Here is an 18,727-nt window from a genome sequence, read left to right on the forward strand (position 1 = left end):
CACAAGGTCAGGAGTTCAAGACCAGCCTGGCCAAGATGGTGAAATCCTGTCTCTACTAAAAATACAAAAAATTAGCCGGGTGTGATGGTGGGCTGTAATCCCAACTCTGGAGGCTGAGGCCAAGAATTTCTTGAACCCAGGAGGTGGAGGTTGCAGTGAACTGAGATTTCACCATTGCACTCTAGCCTGGGTGACAGAGTGAGACGCCATCTCAAAAAAAAAAAAAAATTAGCTTTGCGTAGTGGCAGTATCGTAGCCAATGAGGTTTATCTGAGGCACAATTATTTGCTAATTGAAAACTACCCAATACCCTGCCATGAAGACTTGCAATATAGTTGGCTTTGGCAATTTTTGACAGTCTCTGGAGACTGAATATTTAAAAAAAAATTCGCTGGACATGTTTACGCACGTGCCTGTAACCCCAACTACTCAGGAGGCTGAGACAGGAGAATTGCTTGAACCCAGGGGGCGGAGGTTGCAGTAAGCTGAGATTGCACCATTGCACTCTAGCCTGGGTGACAGAGCAAGACTCTGTTTCAAAAAAAAAAAAAAGACCAGGTGCTGTGGCTCACACTTGTTATTCCAGCACTTTGGGAGGCCGAGGCAGGCAGATCGCTTGAGCCCAGGAATTTGAGACCTGCCTGGGTGACACAGGGAGACATGTCTGTATAAAAAAATAAAAAAAGAGAAAAAGATAATAAAGAAAAGTTTAAAAATTGCATACAAAGATGGGAGGGGAATTGCAAGGAGAAGAGTATTTATGACTCTTATTTGTTTAAAAATTTTAATTTATTTATTGATGTTTTTTCAGACAGGGTCTCATTCTGTCACCTAGGCTGGAGTGTAGTGGTGCTGTCATAGCTCACTGCAGCCTTGGACTTCTGGGCTCCAGTAATGCACCCACCTCAACCTCCCAGCCACCACAGCCAGCCAAGCTTCCTGTTTACCTGAGCTAATATAGCAAATAAAATAAAATAGTCCTTTCAGAGGTAAATACACTCCACCCCCATCCTATTCCCCAAGTATCTGTCCGCAACTTCTATTAAGTACCATCTTAAATTGGCATCTCGGGTTAAAACATTTAGACTGGTTTATTATTTTTTTTAAGGCTGGATTAACAAACATCTGTAACATGGCTCAGATCTATAAATAACACGTAAATTCCATTATTCACTTTATAGTTTTCCATGGTGCCCATATGTGAATATTGGTTTGGTTAGTAAACTGTTTTCAAAGACAGGATAAAAAACAGAAAAAAAGTATGAAGTTTTGACAAGTTGCAGTGAATGTATTTCTTTTATTTTTGAGCCAGAGTCTTGCTCTGTCACCCAGGCTGGAGTGCAGTGGTGTAATCTTGGCTCACTGCAACCTTCGACTCCCAGGTTCAAGCAATTCTCCTGCCTCAGCCTCTGAGTAGTTGGGACTACAGGCGCGTGCCACCATGCCTGGCTAATTTTTTAGTAGAGATGGGGTTTCACCATGTTAACCAGGATGGTCTCCATCTCCCGACCTCATGATCTGCCTGCCTCCAGAGGTGCTGGGATTACCAGTGTGAGCCACCATGACCGGCTGAATGTATTTCTTATTTGCTACAGTTGTTCAGCACGTTTGTTTTATTTTGTTTTGTTTTGAGACAGATTCTCACTCTGTCACCCAGTCTGGAGTGCAGTGGCGCAATCTCGGCTCGCTGCAACCTCCACCTCCTGCATTCAGGTGATTCTCCTGCCTCAGCCTCCAGAATAACTGGGATTACAGGCACCAGGCTAATTTTTTGTATTTTTAGTAGAGATGGGGTTTTGCCATGTTGGTCAGGCTGGTTTGGAACTCCTGACCTCAAGTGATCTGCCTGCCTCAGCCCTCCAGAGTGCTGGGATTATAGGCATGAGCCACTGTGGCCTAGTTGTTCAGCTCTTTAGTTTAAAATAGGTGTCAGCACTTGAAAGCCGAGTCTTTTATGTCCGTTTCCCATAACGTCTTTGATACCCTTGTAATAGTAACTTAATTTGGTCTATGGGTATTTAGGGAAATGATTTTTCAAAAATTAATGTTAAAGAAAGTTTTGGGCTGAGTGTGGTGGCTCATGCCTGTAATCTTGGCACTTTAGAAGGCTGAGGCGGGAAGATTGCTTGAGTCCAGGATTTTGAGGCCAGTCTGGGCAACAGAGAGAGACCACATCTTTTTTTTTTTTTTTTTAATTATTTTTTAATGTTTTTATTATTACTTATTATACTTTTTTGTTTTTGAGATGGAGTCTTGCTCTGTTGCCCAGGCTGGACAGTGGCACGATCTCGGCTCACCATAACCTCCACCTCCCAGGTTCAAGTGATCCTCCTCCCTCATCCCCTCTGGTAGCTGGGATTACAGACACGTGCCACCATGCCTGGCTAATTTTTGTATTTTTAGTAGAGATGGGGTTTCACTATGTTGGCCAAGCTGGTCTTGAACTCCTTACCTCAGCCTCCCAAAGTGCTGGGATTACAGGCGTGAGCCACTGTGCCTGGCCCTCATTATACTTTTAAGTTCTGAGATGCATATGCAGAACGTGCGGGTTTGTTACATAGGTATGCACGTGCCTTGTGTGGTGGTGCATGCCTGTAGTCCCAGCTACTCAAGAGGCTGAAGTGGGAGGCTCATGTGAACACAGGAGGTTGAGGCTGCAGTGAGCTATGATCCTACTGCAGCATTCCAGCCTGGGTGACAGAACAAGATGCTGACTCAAAATAAATAAATAAATAAAATTAATAAAAGAATTTTGGAAAAAAAACAACAACAACAGTTTTGGGAGGTCGAATTTGGAAAAATCTGGTTGGGCATGGTAGCTCACCTGTAATCCCAGCACTTTGGGAGGCTGAGGTTGGAGGATCCCCTGAGTCCAAAAGTTCAATACCAGCCTGGGCAACATAGGGAGACCATCATTTCCACAAAAACATTAAAAAATTAGCCGGGTATGGTGGTACTTCCCTGTAGTCCCAGCTACATGGGAAGCTGAGGTGGGAGGATCATGTGAACCCAGGTCGAGGCTATAATGAGCTGTGATTGCACCATTGCACACCAGTCTGGGTGACAGAATGAAACCCTGTCTCAAAAAAACAAAGAAAAAGAAATAGGACTACAAAGTTGTACACATTAGTTAAATGAATTTGGAAAATACTCATCCTTATGAAACATCTTGAAACTTTTTTTTTGAGATGGAGTCTTGCTCTGTCACCCAGGCTGGAGTGTGGCACGATCTTGGCTCACTGCAACCTCTGCCTCTTAGGTTCAAGCAACTCTCCTGCCTCAACCTCCTGAGTAGCGGCAATTACAGATGCATGCTACCAACCATGCCCAGCTAATTTTGGTATTTTTAGTAAAGTTGGGGTTTCATCATGGTGGCCAGGCTGATTTTGAACTCCTGACCTTAAGTGATCCGCCTGCCTCAGCCTCCCAAAGTGCTGAGATTATAGGCATGAGCCACTGCTCCTGGCCAAAACTTCTCTTTAGGTGAAAAAAACTGATTTAATGACTTTCACTCCTTCTACTATTGTGAATTTTTGTTGGTTTGGTTACCTGGAAATTAATGACCTATGAAAACATTTTGGTCTGAATTTGGAGATGGAGAATTGAGGCACATGCAAATTTTTTAATTACTTTTAATGATTATATACATTATTATTTTGTAAAATTAGGTAGAGATAGGGTCTCACTGTGTTGCCTAGTCTGGTCTTGAACTCCTGAGGTCAAGGATCCTCCTGCCTGGGCCTCCCAAAGTATTGAGATTACAGGCATGAGCCACTGCTCCCAGCCCATTATGTTGTTTTGATGGTAGTTTTTTCAGTGTTTCCACTTATAAGACAAATTATTGCAAAATACGTTTTTGTAGAGAGAGGATGATATAAGAACAGCTGACATTTAGGTGCCAGATTCTGAGCTTCGTGATTCATGGACATGGCCCTGTCTAGAATAGCCTCTGTCCCGAAAGGATCGGGATTCTTAATTTCCCATTTTATAGTTGGGGAAACTAGGCCTGGGAGAGGTTAGGTGGTGTGCTGAAGGTCACAGTACTGACAGCAGAGCTGAGTTCCACTTCCGGTCTGTTTCTGAGCTTATCTGACGATGTTGAATTTCAAAAGGCTTGTGGGCTTTCTGGTCTGATTTTATCTGCATCTGGCAGCTGGGGTCATGGCAGGATACTGACTGGATCCACACAGGTCTTTGTTGAGGTCTCTGGCAGCTTTCTAAATACATCTCTGCAAGGTGGTGTGCTGATCTGTTTATCAGTGAGACAGAAGCTAATCTGAGGGCAGGAGTCCTTCCTCCCTTAACCATTCCATCTACACTAGACACCTGATTCAGTAATTTAGGAGCTTAGTTTTCCATAGTCTTTGTTTTCATCCTGTATAGGTCCTGCGTTTATTACCTTTGTGTTTCAGATGCTCGTCAGACCCTTGAGGTTCCTCCAAAAGAGAAACATAAAAAGAACAAAGACAAGCACAAGGTCAAGAAAGAGCACAGGCGGAAGAAAGAGAAGGTGAGAGACTTCTCTGCATGCCCAGGATCAGTGTGGCATGGGACCAGTCGGTCAGCCCCCAGGAGTGTCATATACCGCAGCTGCAGAGTGGATCTCGTGGCTAAGTCAGTTCTGTGCACAGTCAATGCAAACCCCTGATTTTTCAGAAGCATTTTCTTTTGCACTTAAAACAAAACATTTTTTTTTTAAGATGGAGTCTCACTCTGTTGCCCAGGCTGGAGTGCAGCAGCGTGATCTCGACTCCTGCAACCTCCGCCTCCTGCAACCTCCGCCTCCAGGGTTCAAGTGATTCTCCTGCCTCAGCCTCCCAAGCAGCTGGGAGTACAGGCGTGTATCACTATGCCCAGCTAAGTTTTTGTATTTTTAGTAGAGACCGGGTTTCACCATATTGGCCAAGCTAGTTTTAAACTCCTGACCTCAAGTGATCTACCCACCTCGGCCTCCCAAAGTGCTGGGATTACAGGCGCGAGCTACCGTGTCTGACCCTTAAAAAAACTTTTTTGTGAACATTAAAAAGTAGAAAAAAGGGCATTTAAGGATCTTAGAGCAATAGGTGAGTATTAAATAATAAAACTATTTATTTCTTATTTATTCAACACTAAGTGAAAGTATTATTTTCAGCATTTCTCAACTACTTTGTTTTTATTACAATTTGAGGTTTTCGTCCTTCACTTGCCATTTGAAGTAAAAGAAGTTGAATAGAAGGCAGGCGTGTGCTTTCACTGTTGACGTCTCTTATTTCATCATCCATGTCTTCTTTTGGGTTTTAATTAGGTTAATGTTCTTGTTGGGTACCCAAAGTAGTCTTCAGTCTTCAGTACTGAAGAAACTGAAAACAGTGTCATCACTGGCTACCAGAAGGAAGCACTCCCACATGTGGAGGATGACAGGTGTTCCCTCGTAGTGAAAGGAAGAAAACCCAATCCGTTTGTCCTTACCAGTGTATCTGCTGCTGGGTGACCTGCCGGGTTCTTCCTTGCGGTTCTCCTGGGTGCCTGTCATCCTGACATAAAGTTTCCCAGGGGCCTGACAAAATAAACAAGTAGGGTTCATCGGAGGTGGCACAGGTCCCACGCATAAGATGTGTGGTGTCATGTCTTATGGCACCAAGTGTTACAATGGATCCCATCTGCGCCTTCTTGGTTCCACGGTGTCTGTTGCTGGAGGCGCAGCCAGGTCAGGGTGCACAGTTGAGGGGGCGCAGCCGTCTGCCCTGTGCTGTCTTGTTAGGCTATCACTGTCACTCTAAATGAGGTTTAAACTTTTTTTTAATGACTCTACCCCTGTAGCCTTGTTAACCTTTCTGTGTATTGAATTAAGGAGGAAAAAATACATTTGTTTCCCCTCGACATTTTTTTTTTTTTTTTTTACAGAAAAAGAAACACAGGAAGCACAAACACAAAGGCAAGCAAAAGAGTAAAAAACCAGAGAAAAGTAGCAGCTCCGAGAGCTCCGACAGCAGCGACAGTCAGAGTGGTGAGGAAACTGCGGACGTGTCACCCCAGGAGCTGCTGAGACGGTGGGCAGTGGGAGATGGGGGTTTTTCAGAAACTTTTAGAGGTTTACTGAGTGCTTGATGTATTTGCTTAGAGGCAGATGTCAGAAATGAGATATTGGGAGGCGGGGTGCAGTGGCTGACCTGTAATCCCAGCACTTTGGGAGGTTGAGGCGGGAGGATCACTTGAGCCCAGGAGTTGGAGGTTGCAGTGAGCCATGGTGGCACCTCTGCACTCCAGCCTGGGTGACAGAGCAAGACCCTCTCCCTAAAAGAAAAAAAATTTATATATTAACTAGGCTTTTAAGAAAGTTTTAATATCTAGTTATGTAAGTGATATGAATATATTATCATTATGAAAACTCAGACCTTACAGCTACTACTTAAAGGTAGTACTTCCAGCCCTGACCAATTCTCCAAACCTCTACTTTTTTCACAGTAACCTCTGCCACCAGTTTCATATGTACCTTTAAGACCTTTTTTGTGCAACCCCACACACAGACACTCACATACGTGGACACACGTACACATTTTTTTTTTTTTTCAGACAGAGTCTCACTCTGAGTTACTTGGCTCACTGCAACTTCTGCCTCCTGAGTTCAAGCAATTCTCCTGCCTCAGCCTCCCAAGTAATTAGGATTACAGGCTCCTGCCCCAACGCCTGGCTAATTTTTTTTTTTTTTTTTTTTTTTTTAGTAAATACAGGGTTTCGTCATGTTGGCCAGGCTGGTCTTGAATTCCTGACCTCAAGTGATATACCCACCTCAGCCTCTGAGTGCTGGGATTACAGGTGAATCACCATGCCCGGCCTATGCACACAGTTTTGTGCACATTTTAAATATAAGTAATACAATTTCATATAGCATATATTTCTAGGGTATGAATTTTATTTTTTGAGACAGAGTCTTCCTCTGTCACCCAAGCTGGAGTGCAGTGGCCTGATCACGGCTCACTGTAAACTCTGTCTGTCTGGCTCAAGGGATCCTCCTACCTCAGCCTCCAGAGTAGCTGGGAGTGTAAGTGTGCACCACCGTGCCCAGCTAATTAAAAAAAAAGTTTTTTGTAGCGATGGGATCTCTTATGTTACCCAGACTGGTCTCGAACTCCTGGCCTCAGGTGATCCTCCTGCCTTAACCTCAGGCGGGAGCCACTGCACCAGCTTACTCTTGCCAGTTTTATCTTTATGTGGAAGAACTGTGTTGTGTGAACTCTGAGTGTCTGGCTTACGAGCTTCCTTCAGGTGATCGTGGGCGGCAGTGACGGGCCTGTAGCCATTGCTGTGGAAGATTCCTTCTTGTGAGCATGCCACAGTGTGTTTATCTCCTCTATTTTGTGGACACTGGCTTTTCTACTTTGAGGCTGTGGAACAGGGATCTGTAGCCAGTGTCACCCAGCTCTGTTTTGAATAGAGTTGCCACAAGCATTCCTATATATGAAATTGAGATTTAAGACTGACAACTTGGGGGCTGGGCATGGTGGCTCATCCCTGTAATCCCAGCACTTTGGGAGGCCAAGGTGGGAGGATCACTTGAGCCCAGAAGTTCGAGACCAGCTCAGGCAACATAGGGAGACCCTGTCTCTCTCTAAAAAAAAATGAAAAGGCCATTTCAAACTTGGGTCCTGGAGTGAATATATTTTAGTTCCTTCCCAAGGGTCATGCAATGGATAAGGTAGGTGAGTGAAACTGATTAAAAATTGCTTGTATTCTCAAGGCTAAGTAAGACTAGGGAAAAAGTTGCTTTTAAAAATGGTCTTGGCTGGACACGGTGGCTCATGGCTTTAATCCCAGCACTTTGGGAGGCTGAGGTGGGTGGATCACCTGAGGTTGGGAATTCGAGACCAGCCTGACCAACATGGAGAAACCTCGTCCCTACTAAAAATACAAAACTAGCCAGGCATGGTGGCACGCACCTATAATCCCAGCTACTTGGGAGGCTGAGGCAGGAGAATCCCTTGAACCCAGGAGGCAAAGGTTGCAGTGAGCTGAGATCGCACCATTGCATTCCAGCATGGGCAACAAGAGCGAAACTCTGTCTCAAAAAAAAGCAAAACAAAAAAGGTCTTAATATCTTTTTTTTTTTTTTGAGACAGAGTTTTGCTCTTGTTACCCAGGCTGGAGTGCAATGGCGTGATCCCGACTCACTACAACCTCCGCCTCCTGAGTTCAAGCAATTCTCCTGCCTCAGCCTCCCAAGTAGCTGGGACTATAGGCGCGTGCCACCATGCCCACTAATTTTTGTATTTTTAGTAGAGACGGGGTTTCACCATGTTGACCAGGATGGTCTCGATCTCTTGACCTCGTGATCCACCCACCTCGGCCTCCGAAAGTGCTGGGATTATAAGACGTGAGCCACTGCGCCCAGCCTGATCTTAATATCTTAGTACGAGGTGTGGGTGAGTGAGTCTCTGTGTTTTCAGGGTAGTAGAAGACACATTTTAAGAGCAAAGATGAGACAGTACTTGATTGTGGGTTATCATGTGGGCGTTTTATAGGTTCAGACGTGCTGCTGTGATCTGGGGAGGCCTGGCATTCTCAGCTTCAACAGAGCTGTTTGGTTTTTCACTTCCTAGCTAACTTTCCATTTCTCTTTTCTATTTTCTTTTCCAGGCTGAAATGTCTTCCGTTAAGAAGGCAATAATTGAAGGATGCCCTGGCTTGTCCTAGAATCATTTCTCCTCCATGATGGAAGCCCAGTGATTGTTCAGTTAATGTCTTGTACAGAGTGTATTTATATGTAAATTCCTGCTGTAAAATCATTTTTAAAACCTTGACATTTCAACGACTGCTTTGAAAGATCGCAGAAATTGATTTCTATTTTTAATTTCAGTTAGTGTCAGAGGAAAAATCCAGACTGAACAGTTTAATTAAAGTGGAATTTTTCTATTTTCGTCTCGATTTTTAAAAAATATTCTAGGACGTTAGAAGTTAAAAGTGACCCCAAAACCTAAAATGCAATTAAAAAAAAGGAAAAAAATACAGAGAATATTAAAATAATAGCCATCTCCTTAAAAAAAAAAAGAAGTTAAAAATGAAAGTTTCTCTCTGGTTTTGTGATGAAGACAGTCTGGACTCACTGAAGGACACGTATATGAGAGAGGGTGGTTGTGGCCTCTTCTGCTGTTTCTTGGGAGTGAAGCTCTTCCCTCTCTGGGTGGCTGGTGCCCAGGAAGCCTCATGAGAGGGAAGATCTAGGGCCTGACAGGGGGCCTCAGCCTCTCAGGGTAGACGTCACTCAAGTGTCTAAGGCAGGCAGAGAGACCAGTGGGAGAATGTGCACCCACAGCCTGGGTTACATGACCACAGGCTACCTCATGTGCACCAAGGAGACTTTTTCAAAAAATAGAAGTACAGACCAGGTGTGGTGGCTCACGCCAGTAATCTTAGAGCTTTGGGAGGCTGAGGCAGGAGGATCACTTGAGCCGGAGAATTCCAGGCCTGCCTGGGCCACATAGAGACTCCTGTCTCTACAAAAAATAAGGTACAGAACACTTTTACATTATGAAAGTTGCATCATAGATCACAACAATTTTAAAAGCAGAAAGAAGGAAGAGGCTGGGTGCAGTGACCTATGCCTGTAATCCCAACACTGGGAGGCCAAGGCCAGCAGATCACTTGAGGCCAGGGGTTCGAAACCAGCCTGGCCAACATGGCGAAATCTCGTCTCTACTAAAAATACAAAAAGATTAGCCAGGTCTGGTGGGCACACGGCTGCAACCCCAGCTTTGTGGGAGGCTGAGGCACGAGAATCCCTTGAACCCTGGAGTGGAGGCTGCAGTGAACTGAAATTGCGCCACTGCACTCCAGCAGCAGCCTGGGTGACACAGACTCTTGTCTCCAAAGAAAAAAAGGGAAGAAAATCACTTTTACTATCACCCAAAAGTGACACCCCTCAACATTTTGAATAATTCCACCTAGTCCTTTTCTAGCTATGGGGCTATCTGACTGGTGGTAGCATTTTGTTCTCTTACTGTTGTTGGCATTGTGGCAGATAGCTCCCTCATGCTATTACCAGTTTCGTAAACCTGCCCCTAATAACTGCATACATCTGCTTTTGTACAGGGGCCACGTCATAACTTACTGACTTTTTCTGTTTTGACATGAAGTGGGTTGGCCAGGAGCCCTACCCAGGCCGAAGACACGTTGAAATTGCCCTGTGACAGGGAGCCAGGGAAACCCCAGGAGAGGGCTGAGGCTGGGGCGCTGGTTTTGCTTCCTCCACCTGGTTCCTCTTGTTCTCAGAACGTAAAGCCCCTCCCCCCTCTTTTTTTTTTCCAACGTCTGCCTCTTGGGGTCAAGCCATTCTCCTGCCTCAGCCTCCTGCATAGCTGGGACTACAGGCATGCGCCCCAACACCTGGCTAATTCTTTTTTTTTCAGTAGAGACGTGGTTTCACCATGTCGGCCAGGCTGGTCTCAAAAACTCCTGACTTAAGGTGATCCTCCCGTCTAAGCCTTACAAAGTGCCGGTATTATAGGCGTGAGCCACAGCGCCGGCTGCAAAGCCCATTTTTCTATGGGTAACATGCGCTGCATGGGGTGGCACCATTTTTCACCCAGCGGGTGAGCAGGCAGTGAGGTCGCAGGCCCAGAGTAGCGCGCGCCTCCAAAGGCCCGTGTGTGCACGTGGGCACGAGGCGCCACCGTTTCCAGCCAGGCCTGCGGGCCGCCACACGCGGGCTGGACTTCGAAATGGCTTCCCCGCCGCGGTGCTCCCGGACAGCCCCGGACAAGAACTGCAAGCTGCCCCCACCCTCGGCCCCCACTGGCGGTTACTGTCCCGGCAAGGCGTCCTGGGGAACCCTGGTGAGGGCCTCAGGCCGTTTCAAGCTTCCAATCCCGCAGACACGCAGAAACGTGCAGCTGCTGGCCACTCTGGACCCCCTGGCCTCCAGGGAACCACCACAGCTGCTACCCGAGAAGCACGAGGTGCCGGAGAAATTGATCTGGGGCGACCAGGACCCTCTCTCCAAGGTCAGACCTGGCACTGTGGTGGGTGAGAGAGCAGTGGCCTGTTTGCCACACGAGGGGACGGCACTCAGGCTGGCGGAGGACCCTGGGGAACCCAACTGGCTTCACCGGGACCCCCAGGGAGGCCCTGGGCCCATTTCCCCATCTGTGGCACATACATTGGGTAGTCAGACACAACGGAGCAGGGCCTGCTGGAGCTGCTACCCGCTGGGGAACCAGGGCTCATTCCACCAGGAGGAGGGTCTGTACCGCTATGTGCACCCTGACCCCACCCAGACCTTGGAGTCTCCACAGGGCCACCCACAGTGATGCTCCTGATTGCAGCCCAAGGGTTAGTGGCACAGCTCTCCCCGTGCAGGAGACAGAGTTAGTGTCAGAAGAAATGGGAAACTCGGAATAATAATAATAATAAATTGGGTCAGGCAAGGTGGCTCACACCCGTAATCCCAGCGCTTTGAGAGGCCCAGGTGGGAGATCACTTGAGTCCAGGAGTTTGAGACCAGCCTGGGCAATATAGTGAGAGCCCATCTCTACAAAAAATAAACTTAGCCAAGCATGATGGGGTGCACCTGTGGTCCCAGCCACTTGAAAGGCTGAGGCAGGAAGATCCCTTGAACTCAGGAGTTTGAGGCTGCAGTGAGCTATGATTGCGCCACTGCACTCCAGCCTGGGCAACAGAGCAAGACTCTGTCTCCAGATTATAAAAAAATAAAACAAAAACCAAAAATCAGCTGGGTGCAATGGCTCATGCCTGTAATCCCAGCACTTTGGGAGGCTAAGGAGGGCGGATCACTTGAGGTCAGGATTTCGAGAGCAGCCTGGCCAACATGGTGAAACCCTGTCTCTACTAAAAATGCAAAAATGCATGGTGGCGCATGCCTGTAATCCCAGCTACTCAGGAGGCTGAGGCAGGAGGATCACTTGAACCAGGAGGCAGAGGTTGCGGTGAGCATCTCACTCTGTCTAAAAACAAACAAACAACGAAGAAAACAAAAGAAAAGCCAATAAAGAACATTCTCAGTAAGTAGTTTCATGCTTGGCCTTGATTTAACGCACTCACATACAGATGTCACAGTGTGTTTTTAATAATTTCCTCAAAACCTCTGCCTGGCTTCCCAGCATGTTTAAGATGAAGTCTGGCGATCTCTGCCTTCTAGGCCATTTCGAATCTGGCACCTCTCTGTGTTCTCCTCCCCCATTCCCCTGTCTTGCTGACCTGGCCTCAGGTCTCCTGGTAGGTCCCTGCCCACATGGTGCTGCCCTCCTAGGAAGGCCCTCCCTGACCGCCTGTCTAAAGTAGCTGGGGCCACCATCTCCTCTGTGGCTCCTTCCATGGCCTGACATCACTGTTCTGTCCCTCGAGTGTCCTTTGGCTGCCAGCAACTGGCCCCTGGAGGTTGGGGAATTTGCTTCTCAGTGGTTGCTGAGCTGGCCTCAGGTCCAGGCCCCATGAGGGAGGAGGCTCTCGAAATTTATTTGTGGAATAGTTGAGTGAACGCTATGCATAGAAGAACTGTTTTGTGGCTGGGTGTGGTGACTTAAGCCTGTAATCCCAGCACTTTGGGAGATCGAGGCAGGCAGATCACGAGGTCAGGAGTTTGAGACCATCCTGGCCGACATGGTGAAACCCCATCTCTACTAAAATTTAAAAAAAAAAAAAAAAAATTAGCTGAACGTTGAGGCAGGGGTGAACGTGGGAGGCAGAGGTAGCAGTGAGCTAGACCTTGACACTGCACTCCAGCCTGGCGACAGAGCGATACTCCGACTAAAAAAAAAAAAATTAATTAATTTTTGCACAAATTGCTCTGTCCTCTGCATGAGCTTTGTCAGCACCTCTGAAATGTACCCATGTGTTGGGGACTTCTCTCCTCAGCCCGTGGGACCCTTTTACCTAGTGGATCCCAAAGCACTGTGTTCAACCATGAAAGGAGGGCCCCAGAAACGCCTGCGGCGAGGGCATCGGAATGCTTTCCCACTCTTGCTGATGTTTTTCCATGATGGAATTCTAGGGGTTTTTTTTTCTATTTTTAAAATTAAATTATATATTTAGATTTATTATTTAATTTTAATTTTTAAGTTTTTGTAGAGAGGGGGGTCTCGCTCTGTTGCCCAGGCTGGTCTTAAACTCCTGGCCTCAAGTGATCCTCCCTCCTGGGCCTCCCAAAGCGCTGGAATTGCATGCATGAGCCACTGCGCCCAGCAAATTTAATTTCAATTTTTAATGATAGTTCGTTTTTCCTAATGAGATAAAAAACCCGAACCCTGCTGGGTCGGCAGGGGCTGGGGTCGCCAGGGGCTGGGGTCGCCAAAGGCAGGGGCGGACGCGGGAGGGCTGTGCGGTCATGTCCTGGGGATGGGGGCGGCTCCTGGGGTAGGGAGCTGTCTCTGCAAGCGCTCGCCCGCCCGCCCGGCTTGGCAGACTCCCCCAGCGGCCGAGCCCGGTGCAGCTCTCCGCGCTCCCTGGCAACGGAGCCCGAGTTCCCGCGTCCTGGAGGCTGAGCCCGTATCCCTGTGTCCCTTTGTCCCCATGTCCTAGAGTCCCCAAGAGGCGAGGCATCCTCTCATCCCCCGCATCACCTGCAACCCCGAAGGACACTGCTCACCACTGCCCTGAACCATCGCATCCACTCACCCCTGCCCTCCCAGGCACCCTGTACCCTGACACTGTCTTTCAGGCCACACCCCTTATCTCGCCTCCAATATTTCCCCACCCCCTACACTTCCGCAGCTCAACGTGGGACATGTCGCCCTGGGGCGGGGGCGGGAAACGGGGCATCTTCAGACTTCCCTGCTTTGTCCTCTTTTTTCACCCCAGTTTTACTGAGATATAATTCACATATTATATAATTTAACCATAGAAGCTATAGTGGTTTCTAAGGTGTTCGCAGAGTCCTGCAATCCCCAGTTCCCCAATACCCATCCTCCTGACTGCAGGCAATTCTACTTTCTGCCCTATTCTAGACTTTTATAGCGATAGCATCAAGCCGTATGTGGTCTCTTGTGGCTTCTTTGCCTTAGGTAACGTCCTCAAGGTTCATCCATGTTGTAGCCTGTCGCAGTGCTCCCTTCCTTTCTCATTACCAATATTGTTGCATGACCATGACATTTTTTTTTTTTTTTGAGACGGAGTTTCCCTCTCGTTGCCCAGGCTGGAGTGCCATGTCGCGATGTGGGCTCACCGCAACCTGTGCCTCCCGGGTTCAAGCGATTCTGCCTCAGCCTCCCAAGTAGCTGGGATTACAGGCATTCGCCACCAGGCCCAGCTAATTTTGTATTTTTAGTAGAGATGGGGGTTTCTCCATGTTGGTCAGGCTGGTCTTAGACTCCTGACCTCAGGTGATCCACCTGCTTCGGCTTCCCAAAGTGCTGGGATTACAGGCGCGAGCCACCGCGCCCGGCTGTCACATTTCCTTTATCCGTTCTTCAGTTGATAGATATTTGCGTTGCTTCCACTTAATGCTATCAACTTTTTTTTTTTTAGATGGAGCCTCACTCCAGTCGCCAGGCTGGAGTGCAGTGGCACGATCTCGGCTCACTGCAACCTCCACCTTCCAGGTGCAAGCGACCCTCCTGCCTCAGCCCCCCTAGTAGCTGGGATTACCGGCAAGCACCGCCATGCCAGGCTAATTTTGGTATTTTTAGTAGAGACAGGGTTTCGCCACGTTGGCCAGCTGTTTTCAGACTCCTGACCTCAGGTGATCCACCTGCCTTGGCCTCCCAAATTGCTGGGATTACAGGTGTGAGCCACCGCACCTGGCCGAACTGCCTATTTTGCAAAGTGGCTGCAGTATTTTACGTTCCTACCAGCGGTGTGGGAGGACTTCAACTATTCTCATCCTTGCCAACACCTGTTGTAATGAGACTTTGATGACATCCATCCTAACGAATATGAAACGGTGGTTTTCTTTTAGACAGAGTCTGGCTCTGTCGCCCAGGCTGGAGTGCAGTGGTGCAATCTCGGCGCACTGCAGCCTCCGCCTCCTGGGTTCAAGTGATTCTCCTGTCTCAGCCTCCAGAGGAACTGGGACTACAGGTGCACACCACCACGCCAGGCTAGTTTTTGTATTTTTTAATAGAGATGGGGTTTCTAATTTTCCACACGAAGGATATCTGCCCCTCAGCAGTCAGGGCGGCAAACAGGAAAGATTTTACTCACGTGGACATGGGATCCAGGTGTCCCAAAGTGAGGGGCATCCCCTGGTCTCTGCTGTGGAGAATGCAGCTCCGCCCTCGAGTTTCCCTCAGGTCTATATGAGGAGAATGCAGCTCTGCAGACCGCCCTGAGACGCGACGCACGCTGGCGCCGTGACACCACGCATCCACATTGTAGTTTTCATTTGCTTTTTCCTTAGTGATGTTGAGCAGCTTTTTATGTGCTATCAGCTATTTACATATCTTCATTTTCTTTCATTCTTTTGAAACAAGGTCTCACTCTGTTGCCCAGGCTAGGACTGCAGTGACATTGTAGCTCACTGCAGCCTCTGCCTCCGGAGTTCAAGCAATTCTCATGTCTCAGCCTCCTGAGTAGTTGGGATTACAGGAATTTACCACTGCAGCTGGCTTTTTTTTTTTTTTTTTTGGTATATTTAGTAGATATGGTTTCGCCATGTTAACCAGGCTGGTCTTGAACTCCTGGCCTCAAGTGATCTGCCTGCCTCAGCCTCCCAAAGTGCTGTGATTATAGGAGTGAGCCACTATGCCCAGCCCTTGCATATCTTCTTTGGAGATATATCTGTTCAAAGCCTTGGCCCATTTAAAATTTAAATTTTAATTAACTTATTTAAAGACAGAGTCTTGCTCCGTCACCCAGGCTGGAGTGCAGTGCTACAATCATAGCTCATTGTAACCTTAACCTCCTGGGCTCAAGCAGTCCTCCTGCCTCAGCCTCCTTAGTGGCTGGGATTACAAGTGTGCATCACCATTTAAAAAAAAATTTGTACAGGCAGTCTCACTATGTTTCCTAGACTGGTCTTGAACTCCCAGGTTCAAGCAATCCTCCTGTCCCAGCCTCCCAGAGTGCTGGGATTACAGGCATGAGCCACTGTGCCCAGCCAGATTTTTTTTTTTTTTTTGAGATGGAGTCTCACTCTGTGCCCAGGCTGGAGTACAGTGGTGCAATCTTGGCTCACTGCAACCTCCACCTCCTGTGTTCAAGCAATTCTTCTGTCTCAGCCTCCTGAGTAGCTGGAATTACAGGTGTGTGTCACCACTCCTGGCTAATTTTTGTATTTGTAATAGAGACAAGGTTTTGCCATATTGGCCAGGCTGGTCTTGAACTCCTGACTTCAGGTGATCCTCCTGCCTCGGCTTCCCAAAGTGCTGGGATTACAGGTGTGAGCCACCGCGCCCGGCCAGAATTTTTAAAATTCATTTTTTCCAGGTGGTTTGTTGCAAGTGTTTGGAAGTAAAATTGTATTGTACATTGATCTTGTGTCCTACAACATGTTGAACTCATCTGGTCTCTCTTTTATCAGATCCCGTTTAAAATTCTGAGTGGGCACGAGCACACTGTGAGTACTTGCCACTTCTGTGTGGATGACACAAAGCTCCTCAGTGGCTCCTATGACTGCACTGTGAAGCTGTGGGTAGGTGGCCCGCGGTTAGGTGCTCCTGGAGCCAAAACATCTCCTAAACTTAGGCACCTCTTATATCGAGTTCCTCAGCCCTGAACTCGCAGGCACTGTGGGTCCAGGTTTGCATGTCTTCTGAGCAAAGTACCAGAAGAAAGGGGAGGTGAGGGCCCAGCCTGGGTGAAGTTAAGGTGGCTGCTGCCAGTCTGTGGACCTGGAAACAGTGGGAATGGGATGGAGACCTTTGGACTGAGAGCACCGAACCCATTTTTTTTTTTTTTTTTTTTTTTGAGATGGAATTTTGCTCTTGTTGCCCGGGCAGGAGTACAATGGCATGATCTCAGTTCACTGCAACCTCCACTTCCCGGTTTCAAGTGATTCTCCCGCCTCAGCCTCCTGAGTAGCTAGGACTACAGGTGTGCATCGCTACTCCTGGCTAATTTTGTATTTTTAGTAGAGACAGAGTTTCACCATGTTAGCCAGGCTGGTCTTGAACTTCTGACTTCAGATGATCCACCTGCTTCAGCCTCCCGAAGTGCTGGGATGACAGGTGTGAACCACCATGCCCGGCCCCCACACCTTTTTACCTTTTCTTTTTCTTTCTTTTTTGTTTTGAGACAGAGTCTTGCTCTGTTGCCCAGGCTGGAGAACAATGGCAGGATCTCGACTCACTGCAACCTCTGCCTTTCAGTTCAAGTGATTCTCCTGCCTCAGCCTCCCTAGTAGCTGGGACTACAGAGGCATGCCACCACACCCAGCTAATTTTATTTTATTTTATTTTTAGTAGCGATGGGGCTTCATTATGTTGGCCAGGCTGGTCTCAAACTCCTGGCCTCAAGTGATCCGCCTGCTTCTACCTCCCAAATTGTTGGGATTACAGGCGTGAGCCACTGTGCCCGGACACCCCACCCACACCTTTTTTAGAGAATGGAAGTCTCGGCTGCACTGGGCCCTAGGATGTCATCTCTCTCCTGGTTTAGTCCAGGAGGTCAAGGGTTCAGTGAGACATGTTCTTGACACTGCATTCCAGGCTGGGTGACAGAGCAAGACCCTGTCTCCAAAAAAAAAAAAGATGTGGTAGTTTTTCTCATATTATTACAAAGGTGATATGCTTTTATTACAGGAAACATATGAAAATACAGAAAGGAAAAAAACTCATCTTTCCATGACCCCAGAGTTAATTGCTGTGAAAATGTTGGCTTGTGTGTTTTTTTCTTGTCCATGTACGTCTGCATACATTTAAGAAATTGGTGGCTGGGTGTGGTGGCTCATGCCTGTAATCCAAGCACTTTGGAGGCCAAGGCAGGTGGATCACCTGAGGTCGGGAGTTCAAGACCAGCCTGATCAACATGGTGAAACCCCGTCTTGAAAAAAAAAAAAAAAGAAATTGGAAGAAATTGGGACTGTACAGAAATACTGAATACATACCCACCATAAACTTAGATGCCAAATATTGTCACATCTCTTTTATTTTCCAACTGTTTATTAGCTCCTGTTTCCCTCATTCATTTGAAGTCTAACCAGTATTTCCCCCTTAAAGTGTCTGGGTTCACGGGGGTGGGGTCCTGCTTCCAAATGCCCAGTGTGGAGGGAGTGGGCCCACCTGTGCACAGCCGCCATTCCTGCTCTCAACTACGTGGTGTCACTGTCGAGTCTAAAGCTACATAGCCCCGTGGACACTGATCCATTCCAGTGTACTGCCCAGAGCTGGCCCTGGGCCCACCCAGAGTGCGAGCATGGGCCTCGGTCCCACACCCCAAGACAATCATTTCTTTCTCTCTTTCTTTTTTTTATTTCTTTCCTCCCTCCCTCCCTCCCTCCCTCCCTTCCTCCCTCTCTCCCTCTCTCTCTCTTTCTCTCTCTCTCTCTCTCTCTCTCTTTTCTTTTCTTCCCTCCCTTTCTTTTTCTGGACAGCGTCTCGCTCTGTCGCCCACGCTGGAGTGCAGTGGCACAATCTTGGCTCACTGCTGCCTCCATCTCTGGGGTTCAAGTGATTCTCCTGCCTCAGCCTCTTGAATAGCTGGGACTATAGGCGCCTGCTACCATGCCCAGCTAATTTTTGTATTTTTTTTTTTTTTGAGGCAGAGTCTCGTTCTGTCACCCAGGCTGGAGTGCAGTGGCTCGGTCTCAGCTCACTGCAACCTCTGCTTCCTGGGTTCAAGCAATTCTCCTGTCTCAGCCTCC

At 47.7% G+C, this 18,727-nt stretch overlaps 2 protein-coding genes and 1 non-coding gene across 9 annotated transcripts in view; all 3 read left to right on the forward strand.

Moving 5' to 3' along the window:
- GPATCH1 (G-patch domain containing 1) overlaps positions 1–8,889 on the forward strand; it is a 50,004-nt gene extending 41,115 nt beyond the window's left edge. For 2 of the 3 annotated variants that reach the window (XM_002761989.5, XM_054250580.2), the window contains 3 exons: positions 4,413–4,510; positions 5,884–6,029; positions 8,614–8,889. In XM_002761989.5, the coding sequence (XP_002762035.2) occupies positions 4,413–4,510; positions 5,884–6,029; positions 8,614–8,644 (275 nt within the window). In that variant the 3' untranslated portion in view covers positions 8,645–8,889. The remainder of the gene's footprint in view (positions 1–4,412; positions 4,511–5,883; positions 6,030–8,613) is intronic. The other variant, XM_008987694.4, reaches the window with a different exon arrangement.
- On the forward strand, positions 231–368 carry LOC118150404 (U4 spliceosomal RNA). The gene has a single exon (XR_004738505.1). It is a non-coding gene; the product is annotated as a U4 spliceosomal RNA (small nuclear RNA).
- A 1,768-nt stretch (positions 8,890–10,657) lies between the features above and the next one.
- WDR88 (WD repeat domain 88) overlaps positions 10,658–18,727 on the forward strand; it is a 33,954-nt gene continuing 25,884 nt past the window's right edge. For 3 of the 5 annotated variants that reach the window (XR_008478763.2, XM_008987697.5, XM_054250581.2), the window contains exons 1-2: positions 10,658–10,976; positions 16,448–16,558. Coding sequence is in view for 4 of the 5 variants with exons in the window: in XM_008987697.5 (XP_008985945.4) it covers positions 10,695–10,976; positions 16,448–16,558 (393 nt within the window). In the remaining variant the exon portion in view is untranslated. The remainder of the gene's footprint in view (positions 10,977–16,447; positions 16,559–18,727) is intronic. The other 2 variants (XM_035283826.3, XM_035283827.3) reach the window with 2 other exon arrangements.

The sequence above is a fragment of the Callithrix jacchus genome, chromosome 22 (genome assembly GCF_049354715.1).
Source record: "Callithrix jacchus isolate 240 chromosome 22, calJac240_pri, whole genome shotgun sequence".
Taxonomy (NCBI): Eukaryota; Metazoa; Chordata; class Mammalia; order Primates; family Cebidae; genus Callithrix; species Callithrix jacchus.